This window comes from Gadus morhua, chromosome 8, assembly GCF_902167405.1.
Source record: "Gadus morhua chromosome 8, gadMor3.0, whole genome shotgun sequence".
NCBI lineage: Eukaryota > Metazoa > Chordata > Actinopteri > Gadiformes > Gadidae > Gadus > Gadus morhua.
Genome location: NC_044055.1, coordinates 22,748,283 through 22,762,758, shown reverse-complemented (window position 1 = coordinate 22,762,758; position 14,476 = coordinate 22,748,283). Strand labels below are relative to the sequence as shown.

At 45.1% G+C, this 14,476-nt stretch overlaps 1 protein-coding gene across 12 annotated transcripts in view; it reads left to right on the top strand.

Moving 5' to 3' along the window:
- Positions 1-14,476, top strand: part of kif20ba (kinesin family member 20Ba) — a 44,526-nt gene that overhangs the window by 15,535 nt on the left and 14,515 nt on the right. For 6 of the 12 annotated variants that reach the window (XM_030362962.1, XM_030362957.1, XM_030362966.1 and 3 more), the window contains 11 exons: positions 67-186; positions 1,567-1,706; positions 2,377-2,491; positions 3,812-3,989; positions 5,459-5,490; positions 6,438-6,551; positions 9,561-9,630; positions 11,625-11,707; positions 12,196-12,330; positions 12,540-12,925; positions 14,160-14,298. In XM_030362962.1, coding sequence (XP_030218822.1) covers positions 67-186; positions 1,567-1,706; positions 2,377-2,491; positions 3,812-3,989; positions 5,459-5,490; positions 6,438-6,551; positions 9,561-9,630; positions 11,625-11,707; positions 12,196-12,330; positions 12,540-12,925; positions 14,160-14,298 — 1,512 coding nt within the window. The remainder of the gene's footprint in view (positions 1-66; positions 187-1,566; positions 1,707-2,376; positions 2,492-3,811; positions 3,990-5,458; positions 5,491-6,437; positions 6,552-9,560; positions 9,631-11,624; positions 11,708-12,195; positions 12,331-12,539; positions 12,926-14,159; positions 14,299-14,476) is intronic. The other 6 variants (XM_030362965.1, XM_030362961.1, XM_030362963.1 and 3 more) reach the window with 6 other exon arrangements.

The window sequence follows — 14,476 nt, the reverse complement described above, 5'->3', positions numbered from 1 at the left end:
AGATGACCCTGGGGGTCCCTTCAGCTGACCCTGGAGGCCCATGTGCTAACTGTGTTTTGTATCTAGGAGGAGGAGGACGATGATGAAGAGGAAGAGAGCCTAATGGAGGACACGATGGAAGAGGGCAGTAATGGTGAAGATGATGAGGAAGAAGACAAGGTTGTTGTGTGTAAAAAGATCTACCAGGTTAGTCTGACCAAGAGCTAGGTGTGGTCCGTGTCAGTATCGGATACCATTGCGTCAAATTAGTACCATTTCACACACAAGAAACAGGCTAGTATAGATGTACTTAAGGTTACCTTTACACTACCGGTACTACAGCCGTACTTAAGGTTACCTTTCACAATACTATAGCTGTAGTTAAGGTTAACTTTACACTACCGGTACTACAGCCGTACTTAAGGTTACCTTACACAATACTATAGCTGTAGTTAAGGTTACCTTACACACTACAATAGCTGAACTTAAGGTTACCTTTACACTACAATAGCTGTACTTAAGGTTACCTTTTACACTACAATAGCTGTACTTAAGGTTACTTTTACAAAATACTATAGCATTACTTAAGGTTACCTTTACACAATACTATAGCTGTAGTTAAGGTTAAATTTACACAATACTATAGCATTACTTAAGCTTACCTTTACACAATACTATAGTAGTACTTAGGGTTTCCTTTACACAATACTATAGCATTACTTAAGGTTACCTTTACACAATACTATAGTCGTACTTAGGGTTACCTTTACACAATACTATAGCATTACTTAAGGTTACCTTTACACAATACTATAGCTGTAGTTAAGGTTACCTTTACACAATACTATAGCATTACTTAAGGTTACCTTTACACAATACTCTAGTAGTATTTAGGGTTACCTTTACACAATACTATAGCATTACTTAAGGTTACCTTTACACAATACTATAGTCGTACTAAGGGTTACCTTACACAATACTATTGCTGTAGTTAAGGTTACCTTACACACTACAATAGCTGAACTTAAGGTTACCTTTACACTACAATAGCTGTACTTAAGGTTACCTTTTACACTACAATAGCTGTACTTAAGGTTACTTTTACAAAATACTATAGCATTACTTAAGGTTACCTTTACACAATACTATAGCTGTAGTTAAGGTTAAATTTACACAATACTATAGCATTACTTAAGGTTACCTTTACACAATACTATAGTAGTACTTAGGGTTTCCTTTACACAATACTATAGCATTACTTAAGGTTATCTTTACACAATACTATAGTCGTACTTAGGGTTACCTTTACACAATACTATAGCTGTAGTTAAGGTTACCTTTACACAATACTATAGCATTACTTAAGGTTACCTTTACACAATACTATAGTAGTATTTAGGGTTACCTTTACACAATACTATAGCATTACTTAAGGTTACCTTTACACAATACTATAGTCGTACTTAGGGTTACCTTTACACAATACTAGTAGTTAAGGGAAACTTGACATGGAAAGGCCACCATGGGATCCCCTGTAGCGCCGGCTGGTAGGCAGGTCTGGGCTAAATGGCCGACTGTGCTCCTCAGAGGCAGGTGGCTCAGCTGAAGGAGATGCATGCGTGGCGGGAGGAGCAGCAGAAGCAGAGCCTTCAGCTGGAGCAGCGCATCAGGGAGGATGTCAGCTCGGAGTACTCAGCTCTCTTCTATGAGATGGAGGGAGACTACAAGTAAAAGCTTCTTGTACTAACGTTATCCTTCTAGCTTTGATGCAGTCCCACTAGAGACCTGGCTCACCTCTCTCCTAGAGACCTGTCTCACCTCTCTCATAGAGACCCTGTCTCACCTCTCTCCTAGAGTCCCTTTCTCACCTCTCTCCTAGAGACCTGGCTCACCTCTCTCCTAGAGACCCTGTCTCACCTCTTCTAGAGACCCTGGCTCACCTCTTCCCTAGAGACCCTGTCTCACCTCCTCTCCTATAGACCCTATCTCACCTCTTCTAGAGACCCTGTCTCACCTCTCTCCTAGAGACCTGGCTCACCTCTTCCCTAGAGACCTGGCTCACCTCTTCCATAGAGATCTGGCTCACCTCTTCCCTAGAGACCCTGTCTCACCTCTCTCCTAGAGACCTGGCTCACCACTTCCCTAGAGACCTTGCTCACCTCTTCCCTAGAGACCTGGCTCACCTCTTCTCCTAGAGACCTGGCTCACCTCTTCTCCTAGAGACCTGGCTCACCTCATCTCCTAGAGACCTGGCTCACCTCTTCTCCTAGAGACCTGGCTCACCTCTTCTCCGAGAGACCTGTCTCACCCCTTCCCTAGAGACCCTGGCTCACCTTAGAGACCCTGTCTCACTTCTTCTCCTAGAGACCCTGTCTCACCTCTTCTCTTGTTCTTCAGAGATCGTTTGGAGAGGCAAAAGGATATCTTGGAGGAGAAAACTGAGAAGCGGTTGGAGATCTTTAAGAACCTGGTGAAGGAGCTGAGCAGCACTGGACCCGGCCCAAAGAAGCAGGTCTCTCCTTGTTTCACACTACAACCCGCTACATGCAGAACCCTAATCTGTGACCCAGCAGTCCTACCAAGTTGTAGCAGAACTCCTTGGGGTAGACGGAACAGAGCCAGGGTCAAAGTAGCATTTTGTTTCGTGGTTTGCTAGTGTTAAGTTCCTTTTACAATGAACGCGATTATTCGCAATCAAATAATTACAAATGGGAGGTGAATGGGACTGTAAACAGACAACGCAACTTTGCTTTTGAAAACATAACTGTGTGCAGATGTATCACTACAGCTTCGTATGGATACCAACCTTCTCCCAAAGAGTGCCGAAATGTAGTTCTCGAACAGGGAACAAAAAAAGGCTGTTGATGAATGAACATCATTATCACCCTCTTCAGCAAAGTATCATTCGCTAGACTTTTCTAAGCTTGGATTGAAAAGCACAACTCAAGCATCATTTTCTTATAGAATTTATTTAATCAGATATAATTTTTCATGAAAGGACAGAGCATAAACTCTCCTTAAGTTGAATAGTCCATCTGTCATTTTCGCCAGCCTGATTATTATTAGAAGTTGCCGCTTATTTGCGTTGCTGCTGAAGTTTTGAAGCGACTATTCCGTCCGTGTATTTGCATTTATTCGCTACACGGCAGGTGGAGAAGGATCTTACTCCAGCAGTGGCCAGTCTACAGGTGTTGATTTTAAACCTTGACAGACACTTTTTATAAGAACTTTAGAGTCTGATATGACAGGATGTTTGAGGCCCCTCTCAAACTGAGGGCTTTACCTCTGGAAGTGGCTGTTGTGTGGTTATCCATTGGAACAAGGTGCTTTGCTCACTGCTTTTGCGTGTCTGAGCACCTACATTTTTGGCTAGCCCTGAAACTCACATTTTTGGATGCTCAGAGTTAAACAAATATAAACTCCGGAAAAACACACCCAACATCGTAGGTATAAATGTAGTTGTGCACTCGCAGTGTGCCTCACGTTTTACAGGCTACTTAAGTGCTCAGTGTGACGGGCACCATAGCTTGTATTCCCACCAGGGAAAGTTTACTAGTGATGGCTAAGTTTGTGTTTCTTTTAGCTAATTATGCGCTTACAGATCTCCGCCTCCAGCTAAATTATTGGTGGAAACTAAAATCGGTAAAAATTGGTTTTATCTACCACCAGCCTTGAGATTCTAAGGTCGGCCTCCCCACAGAGGTTTTGCTACAGTATGCTAGGATAAGCATGGATTAATTGAACCCACACACTGTAGAATCATGCTGCCTGTTACATCAGGGTTTTACCTAGTTGGACAGTTGGACCGAGACACATTCTACATCCATCTTAGGCTGACTGGGCTGCCTGTATGCTTCAGGACTTGGCCGGGATAAAGCAGGACACCCAGGCCACCCAGACCGCGCTCAGCTGCCTGGGAGAACCAAGCCCTGAGCGGCTGGAGCTGAAGGTGCAGTCAATGGAGCAACAGCTCAAGAAGTCTCAGGAGCTGTTGGACTCCAAGACAGCTGGTAAGACCCAAATCTCCTCCGTCATGGAGATTACCTTTCTCATGGAGATGCACCTCCTCCATTATAGAGATACACCTCCTCTTTTATAGAAATACACCTCCTCTATAATAGAGATATACCTCTCTGATAGAGATAAACCCTCTTTGATAGACATACACCTCCTCTATTTTGGAGACACACTCCCTTATTTTAGAGATGCACCTCTATTTTAGAGATACACCTCCGCTATTATAGACACCCCTGTTATTGATACGCCGCCTCTATGATAGAGATACACCACCTCTATGATAGAGATACACTTCCTCTATGATAGAGATACACCACCTCTATGATAGAGATGCACCACCTCTACGATAGAGATGCACCACCTCTACGATAGAGATGCACCACCTCTACGATAGAGATGCACCACCTCTACGATAGAGATACACCACCTCTACGATAGAGATACACCACCTCTACGATAGAGATACACCACCTCTACGATAGAGATACACCACCTCTACGATAGAGATACACCACCTCTATGATAGAGATACACCACCTCTATGATAGTGATAGACCACCTCCTACGATAGAGATACACCACCTCAGGGGTTTTTCTAGAAAAAATACACAAGGGGGAAAACATCAATGGCGAGGGAGCAAAGCGACCGAGCGGGGGGGAAGGTGTGGAAGGGGGGCTTTTGAAAATTTGAGGTAGAAATGGATCATTCTGAGGCTTGTAAAGGACCAGTATGTTGACTCGTATAGTAAGGCCAAATTACTCAAAATGGCTAAGTTACCATAGATGCAGAACATTACATACAGTAATGTATATAGAAAAAAACCCACTATATTTTCTTTCTTCTCAGACACTCTCAGATTCACTGAACTGATAAATTTGGGGAGAAGAGATAAAAGCCCGCCTACACTGTAAACTGATTGGTTGACTTACCGATCCAGGCCAATCAGGAGGCGCCTGAGGCTCACGTGCACACTGCCTCATGCACAGTTTCTAGATCCCTCTCTGTTGTGCTGCGCGCTCGCTACACAGATGCGAACGCAGTTAGGAGTACGTCTGTCTCCTTTGCGCGGTCTTGCTCGCTCGCTCTCCATTCCGGGAGATTTTAAGTAATTTAAAATCGACAAGGAGGCGCTGGGTTGAAACAAGGAGGCGCAGTGCCCCTCTTTCCCGGTTTAGATTAACCCCTGCCACCTCTATGATAGAGATACACCTCCTCTACGATAGAGATACACCACCTCTATGATAGAGATACTGAGCTATTTTAGAGATACACCTCCGCTTTTTTTAGAGATACACCTCCGTTATTATAGACACCCCTCTCTTATGGATACAGCGCCTCTATTATAGATACACCTCCAGTCTAGACATCGCTCTATTATAGAAGTGGTGTATCTATGCAACTCTTGTTGTTTGTCTCTGAACTCTTTTTTTTTTTTTTTATCTCTGACCTCGTTTGTGTTAGACCTGCTCCAGCAAACCCAAATCTCCGAACAGGTAAGACACACCTTCCACATTGAATGAATGATTTGAATATGACAGTTTGTGAGAGTGAGAGTGTGTGGATATAGCCCTTGAAATTAGTCCTCATATGTTCTGGGGGTCCAAACCAGCCCAAACCTATTCTATTTCAGTATATAGGTTTGTATGTGTGTATGTAGCTCTAACATGTAGGGATGAGTCGGTCGCGACCGATTCGTTCACAACGAACGAATCCCGAAGGTGAACGACAAGAACTGGTTCCCCAAAACAAGAGAATTGGTTCTTTGATTCTTTTTTTTTAACATAAAACAAAAATATGGTCACGTAAATAAAAAATACAAACGAACAAAGCTTTGTCTCCCCGCGACCTTATATTGATTGAGTCTACAACATTCTCAAAGATTCAGCCAATGAGAGGTAGCAATGGTGTTGCCATGGCACCTGGGTAAACAAATGACAAGGTGGTACCGTCGAATTTGAGTCAGACGTATCTTGGGTCATGCCATTCGACCTGGGGCCACTCGTATATCCCCCTACATTTCCGAAAATAGACTTGACCTCCATCTGTTTATTGGATAAACGCATTTCCCAATCCCAGGAGTCTTTGCTCCATCAATTCAAGAACAAACAGAGAAATTAAGCTGCAGTTCGTGTATTTTATTTATGACCATGAAAGTTCTGTAATGCCTGAATAATGAAGAATTAAATGTAAAGTTAAAAAAAATGGTGTGGTAAGTGGTATAAATATTGGTGGAACGTTTGGCTAACCCAAACTAAATAGAATATCTTGTGGATTTTCACAGAGGGTAGAGCCTAGAAGTCGTTTAATCTGACTTAACGAACAAATCAAGACGAACGAATCAAACAAACGAATCGTTATAGTGAACTGAACTGAAAGAACTGATTCCCGGAAAAGAATAATTTTGCCCATCCCTACTAACATGTAATGGGGTTGTTCCCAGGCCCTGGAGTCCCATGAGCTGAGGCTGTCCCAGCTGATGGAGATGTGTCGGGAGAAGGATGACATCATCTCCAGACTCCAGAAGGTCCTAGACGAGCAGCTGCAGGATACCAACGTAAAACACCCAGACTCGTTAAAGCCACCAGACTCGTTAAAGCCACCGGACTCGTTAAAGCCACCGGACTGGTTAAAGCCACCGGACTGGTTAAAGCCACCGGACTGGTTAAAGCCACCGGACTGGTTAAAGCCACCGGACTAGTGAAAGCCACCAGACTAGTTAAAGCCACCCGACTAGTTAAAGCCACCAGACTGGTTTGAGGGTGCACTCACACTAGGCCATCTGGCCGTGGCCGTTTTCACACCTAACCTTGCTCAAATCTGCCAGTGTGAGTGTGGCTAGTCAGGCCAGGCCAACTTGGCCACTTGGGAGAGGTGTGCTGCTACAGTACGGGCCGCCACGGTACAGATGCTAATGAACCGACACACGCACGGCTACGCAACCTGAGCTGGATGACGTATAGTCCATGCGACGACCATGGACATAATAAAGGCGACGAGCCTTCTTTCCCATTAAACGGTAAACATGGCGTCAAGCGGTTCAACTGTTGGTTGACGTTGGTCGCATAGAGAAGTCGACTGCCATTTGGGCAGACGATGCTATTCAGGCACAGTTGGAGAAGACCCACAAGAATTCTGATGTATTTGGGAGAATCCGCGACCACAGACTCGGCAAAGTGCGAACTGTGTTCTCTGTGTTGTTGTCCATTGTTGTTAAAACTCTGACTGGCGGCAGACTTTATTATGGTCCATGCAACGGACGCTTGGTGATGACATGTTACGACGTGATGACGTATGTACTAGGGATGGGCACGAGTAGTAAATTCCGAACTCGAGTGATCGAAGGAATTCCTTGAGGATCAATCGAGTACTCGTTTAATCAAATCTATTTTTAGAATGCAACGCATCTGCAGCAGGAATAGGCCTGATGATGAACGGCAATATTACCAACCAAGTTATCAGAGTATTCATTATTTATTTTTGCAAACGTTCAAAACACATTTTCCTTACAAAAATAAATATATGCGTCTCACAATTTAAATCACGTCGAACCAAGGCCTGTAACAGTTTGAAAAAACCAACAACGAAACAAGTAGCCTAACCTTTGCAAATAATTTAAAGCTGCAAATAAAACGGCAGCAAATGGACTATGGAAATACTCAGCGTTGTGATCTTCTCTACACGGCCGGGATTAGAGCTGCGTCTTGCGGCGGTGAAAATAGCCGACACACTTGGTTGCTGCGGGTCTGCTTTCCCGAACTCACCGTTGTGTTTCAGGAGCATATGTTGCCGCATAGTACTTTCTGGTAGCTCGATTTCGCTTGGCAAATTTTACATTTTAGCTTATGATCTCCTATTTCTTTAAAGTTTTTCAATTCTTCGCTGCGCTTTGCTTTAACCACCATCTCTTAACTTTTTTAATTCTGGCGTGCCTGCACACGGCACGGAACGCGCCACACAGAAATGGATACATTTCATTTGCTTTGTGCCCACGGCATGCGTTAGTGGCGCCGACAGAAAATTGATACATTTGCTTCAGAAAACTTTGTTTGTGTGTATATGCAAACTCGAGTTTGCCTATCCACCAACCAAGTTCATTTGTAACGAGGAGTACTCGAGTAATCGATTCCTCACGCCCATCCCTAGTATGTACACGAGCCTACCGTGGCCAGGCCACAGTTGCGACGGCCAACGGCCACGGCCAGATAGCCTAGTGTGAATGCAGGCCAGAGAACAATGGGGCCAGTTGAGCACCGTTAGGTGTGAAAACGGCCAACGACCACGGCCAGATGGCCTAGTGCAGTTCTTTTCAAACTGTGGGGCGCGCTCCCCCTGGGGGGCGCCAGAGTTCTTCAGGGGGGGGGCGCGACGTGAGAAAAAAATAAACCCGAAAAAAAAACTGAAAGTCGATGATTCAAATCATCAGTCGTACTTCAACTGTAGAAGTAACATAACTAAATTTATTTTCAACCGTTTATCTTCGTGCAAACCATTTAACAAATCTACACACTTGTATCTTCAATAATATCTAAACAGAATTTCGATATCATTTAAAATTTCTTCAGAATCACAGTTTTAGTCTCATACCGCTTCGTTTTCAGCTGTTTTCATTGAAGACGTCAGCCCAATCTGGATACTACTTCTAGACATCGTAACTCATTCATTTTTCAACCGTTTACCATCGTTCAAAACATTAAACAAATTTACGCACTTGTATCTTCAATACTATCTCAACGGAATTATGATATAATTTATACTTTTTTCAGAATCACAGTTTTAGTTTCAAACCGGCATCGTTTTCAGTTGCTTATAATAATTTAGGTCACCATAGCAACGCCGGTAAACAAACCCCGCCGAAGAGTCGAATCTCTGGACTGAAAAGGCAGATCTGATTCGACTCAGAGTCGCGGACCCTGAATGAATCTGTGTAAACTGGCAGTTTACACAGATTAAGATGTTCAAATGTATTGAAAAAAGGTTAAGCTAAAACATGCTTAGATAAAGTTGTTAAATTTTGTTAAGAAAAGTGATTAAAAACGCACAAAGATGTTGTAATGTTTCAGAAATATGTTTAAAATGTTCTGACGTGTTGCTGAAAAAATATGTTTCAAATGTTTTAAAATTATGATCAGAGATGTTTAAAATGTGTAAAATAATTAAGATAGCTTTCAAAACACAGGTATTTAGAAAAAATAAATTGGGGGGTGGGGGGCTCAGCTGAAATTTTTTCTCTGAGGGGGGGCTCACTCTCTCACACTTTGAAAACCCCTGGCCTAGTGTGGGTGCACCCTAAGTCCCCAGACTGGTTTAAGTCCCCAGACTGGTTTAAGTCCCCAGACTGGTTTAAGTCCCCAGACTAGTTTAAGCACCTATACAAGGTTAACTGAAGCCAACAGCCTTGGTTGACCTAAGCCCCTAGTCGGGGTTGACCTAAGCCCCTAGTCGGGGTTGACCTAAGCCCCCAGACTGGGTGGACCTAAGCCCCCAGTCGGGGTGGACCTAAGCCCCCAGACGGTGTTAACTAGGGCCACCAGATCAGTTTAACTCTAGTGTTTTTGTGTGGCAGGTCGCTGGTTCCAGGAAGCGACCGGTGGAGGGAGAGCCGGAAGGGGACTGCCAGCCCCCGTCTAAGAAAGGTACGGCCCCGTCTGGGACATCCAGCAGACCACCAGGCCGGGAGAACACCCGAGCCAACCTCCGCATCCGCCGCCGCATCTCTTCCCGCAGGAAGTGACCTCACCTCCTCTTTTACCTCTTCAACTATTAATAAAGACCGTTCCATTCTTCTTGGGTCAATCAACTGATGTTTCACTGGGTGTGTCGCTGCTTGGGTCATATGTAAAGTGCCTGAATAAAATCCTTTATTCAACCTAACAACAAGAACATATAATATCAAAGATATTATATATCTAGAGATACCCTACTCTATAAACCTCTTGTCTAGTTTGAGATGACATGGTATCTATAGTGGGCCCCGTCCACACGAAGCCGAAACGGGCGAAACCGTTAAAGGCCCATTCACACCCTACGGTAAATACGGATACGGACCGTTTCGTCCGGTCCCGGAGGTGTTTCGTCCGTCAATGGGTCCGTCGTCTCTGAGCTTACGAATCCGGAGTGAAACGGAGCAATACCACCATTCGATATACGACCATTCGCGAAAAATAGATAGAGTTGTATAATATCTGATATGTACTATATATATTATATTTAACGTTTTATACTTATATTTAAGCAATAGATCACGACAGGCTGTGGTATGTTAATATATATATCTATGGGTGGGACTCCGCGGGCTTAACAGTCATTGGCTAGACGGTCGAGGGGTGGGGTGATGACGTCATGGTTTACGATTTCAGTTCGGTTTCAGGCGTCCACAGTCCACACGAATCCAAAACGAAACCGGGTAGATTTGAAACCACCTCCGAGGGTGGTTTCAGAAGTTTACGGTTTCGATCAGCGGATTCGCTGTCTTCGTGTGGACGGAAGGCCGAACCGTACAAGACCTTTGCGGTTTCGCCATGAAATCGGCTTCGTGTGGACGGGGCCACAAGAATTTGAATTAATTTCTGACTTTTCACCTCTCTGACCTTTGACCTGTAACCCTAGTGGATAAACCAACATTTGACTTGTCCGATAACCTCTTGGAACTTGCCAGAATATTCAGATATTAGTTTGTAAGGAAGGTATTTGAATCTCAATTCAATATTCAGATATTTCAGTTTTTTTAACATCAATGCATATTTGCGGACTGCGGGTAGAAGGCTGGGTTATTTCCTCTGAATATCCCAGTGATTAAAATATATATGAAGGTCAACGCTTCAGCTGATGTTGCGGCAGTCATCAGAAAGGCCAAATGTTTGAGGACCGAATTATCGTTAGTTAGGTAACAATTAGAAGAATTGTTCTACCTACATATAATGTGTTGGTTATTTAGTAATCATAAAAAGAACAGGCAGCGATGTTTTTTCTTATAGATCTGTCCCGCACAATTGCACCTTAACAAACATCCAAAGCTGGAAATTATGTTTTCGGGCCATCCCTAATAACCTCTGTCCTGTGGCCCTAGTGCAGTTAACACACACATCCTCCCCTACACACTTTCAAATAAGTGTTTTTTTAATTGGAAAATGAGTGTGTTGTGTATCCAATGGGACCGCGTTCAGCCACACCATCACTTCCAGCATTGCTGAGTCATTTCCTGTGCTGCTCATTCACTGCCTGGGCTGCTCATTCACTTCCTGTGCTGCTCGTCCACCTCCTGTGCTGCTCGTTCACTTCCTGCTGCTCGTTCATTTCCTGTGCTGCTCGGTCACTTCCTGTGCTTCTCGGTCACTTCCTATGCTACTCGGTCACTTCCTGTGGCACTCGGTCACTTCTAGCGCTGCTCGGTGACTTCCGTCACTTCCTGTGCTGCTCATTCACTTCCTGTGCTGCTCATTCACTACCAGCAGGGCCTTGTTGACATTTTGTTTTGTTCCAATGTATGTTTGTTCGCAGCACTCATGTGCAACACATTTCTAGTATTTAATGTTGCTTGCGTTTTTTTTATCCAAATTCCATGACTTTCCCCTCACTATAATCCCCCCGCAGTACCCCTTCACCTCTGACCTCTGACCTGTCCCCCTAGCAGGGAGCCGTGGAGGTGCCGAAGGGAACCCTGAGCGGCAGGCGAGGTCACCCAAGGAGGGGAGTGCTGAGCCCCGGGTGGAGGTGAGAGAGGAAGGGACATGGGAGGAGGTGAAGCTGCGGGGCCACGATGTACAATGCCTCCTCATTGGCTGCTCAGAACCCCACTATCACTAGCTAACCTAGTGCTGTCAGAACCACAATAGCACTAGCGAACCTATTTCTACTAACCAGAATAGCACTAGCAAACCTAGCAAGGTCAAAGCCCCATTATCAGAAGCTAACCAACCACTTATAGCAAAACAATAGCACCTACTAACTTGCTTACCTAGCGTTCTCAATACAATAATATCTCAGCTAACCATCTAACCTATTGTTGTCGGAATCACAACATCGCTATCTAATTCTGCATATTGGTTCTCATAATTTACTCTACGACCACTAAAACAACATTGCTACTACTTTTTGTGTTAACCGTCCTGTCTGACAGGAGGTGCTGTATGAACAAACCTTAACCGTCCTGTCTGACAGGAGGTGCTGTATGAACAAACCTTAACCGTCCTGTCTGACAGGAGGTGCTGTGTGAGCTCCGGGGGGAGAGGAGGACCAGAGAGGTGGTATACACTGCCCTGGAGGAGCAGATGATGTTAAAACAGGAGGAGAAAAAAAGAAGAGGAAGAGAGGGATCCCAGAGGAGCAAAGAGGAGGTAAGCAGAGGTTTCCTTTTTGATAGATTTACCAACAACTAGGCGACAGATGTCTTCACCATGTGGCCTTCACAGTAAAGACGTAGTGTGTGCTCTGAGGGTTCAGTGTGTTGTGCAGGTGCGACCCACCTCCCAACTGGAGGCCGGTCCATAGTTTGAGGAACGCTTTTCTAGATGGTTGATTGCGGTTCTTTCTGACCCCGGTTCAGCAGGACGAAAACGAGGAGCAGATCCAGGAGAGAAAGCTCCACATTCATAGGCTTGAAATAGAAGTCGTGGGCCTGAAACAGGAAGTTCTGGGCTTGAAACAGGAAGCAAAGATTGCTTCAGTTGCTGCACGAGCCGAGGGTGGCTGTGATCAATTGAGAGAAGAGATACTAGAGCTCAAGAAGAATCTGCTGCGAGAGGGAGAGGAGAAGAAGAAAACGATGAGGCAGATGGAGGATCTGGAGCAGGAGACGTCCCAGGCCACGGAAAGGCTGGTCCAGAGCCAGCGGGAGCAGCAGGCGCGGCGCAGGGAGCTGCTGGCTGCGGCGGAGCACGCCATCACAGAGAAGGACGCTGAGCTGGAACGCAGAGGCCTCGATCTCCAAAGGTACCCTAAGAGGAGCCACTGTCTCGTCCCTACCACTGGTCATTAAAGGCCCACACATCCTTGTGACTATATCCTACCCTGTCCTAGTGACTACAGTTTTCCCCCCAGCACTGTATGGTTAAGGCGGCCGCCTTAACAACAATAGGGCCCCGCCTTGAATACCAATGAGGAAAATAAATATTTTTTAATAAGTATGCATTAACAAAGTATAAAACTCTCGTAGGGAAAGAAAACATACTGCCATTAGGTATAAAATATAAAGTTAAACAATGCATCAGGAATACTGTTTCCAACAATGGTCATGCCATGGAATTAAAACGGAGACTCCCCAACCCCCCCCGCTCCTTGACCACCTTGACTAAGAAATTTTCTGAGGGAAACACTGGACTATATCCTACCCTGTCCAAGTGACTGTCCTACCCTGTACTCGTGAAAGGTTGAACCTGAAGGTTGCTGGTTCGATGGTGTCCTTGAGCAAGGCACCTAACCCTAACTGCTCCAGACGAGCTGGCTGTCGCCTTGCATGGCTGTCTCCGCTGTCGGTGTGTGAATGTGTGCGTGAATGGTGAATGTGAGGCAATATTGTAAAGCACTTTGGGTGGCCAATGGTTAGAAAAGCCCTACATAAATGCAGTTTATTTACATTTACACATATATCCTACCCTGTACTAGTGACTATATCCTACCCTGTCCTGGTGACTAGATCCAACCCCTTCCTAGTGACTATAGTACCCTGTCCTAGTGACTAGATCCTACCCTGTACTAGTGACTAGATCCTACCCTGTACTGGTAACTAGATCCTACCCTGTACTAGTGACTAGATCCTACCCTGTACTAGTGACTAGATCCTACCCTGTACTAGTGACTATATCCTACCCTGTCCTGGTGACTAGATCCTGCCCTGTCCTAGTGACTATAGTACCCTGTCCTAGTGACTAGATCCTACCCTGTACTAGTGACTAGATCCTACCCTGTCCTAGCGTCTATAGTACCCTGTCCTAGTGACTATAGTACCCTGTCCTAGTGACTAGATCCTACCCTGTCCTAGCGTCTATAGTACCCTGTCCTAGCGACTATATTCTAATCCTAGTGAGTATATCCTACCCTGTCAAAGACAGTGTGTTTGACAGATTATGTGCCATTATGCAAATACTTAGTAGTAGAGTTCTAATACTACAGGCAAGCAACCGTGTGTATGAATGTGTTGTGTGCATGTGTTGTGTGTCGGTTTTAGGCTAAAGCAGCAGTCCACCCTGGATTCTGACAGAGTGAAGAGTCTAGAAGTGGACCTCCAGAGAAGAGACGAGGAGACGGCCGACCTCCGTGAGAAGCTGGCCGACTCTAAGAGACAGATCCAGCAGGTCCACAAAGAGGTACAGCCTCCTCCTCCACCTGCTCCCTGCTCTCTGATGGGTTCAGTCTCCTCCTCCCTGCTCTCTGGTGGGTTCATGGTGCGTTTTATTATCCATCCGTCCCGGAGGTCCGAGGACGTTGCCTAGCGACACGCATGAACACGCCCCTTTTCCTCGGACGGTAAACTTGCTTGCTCGG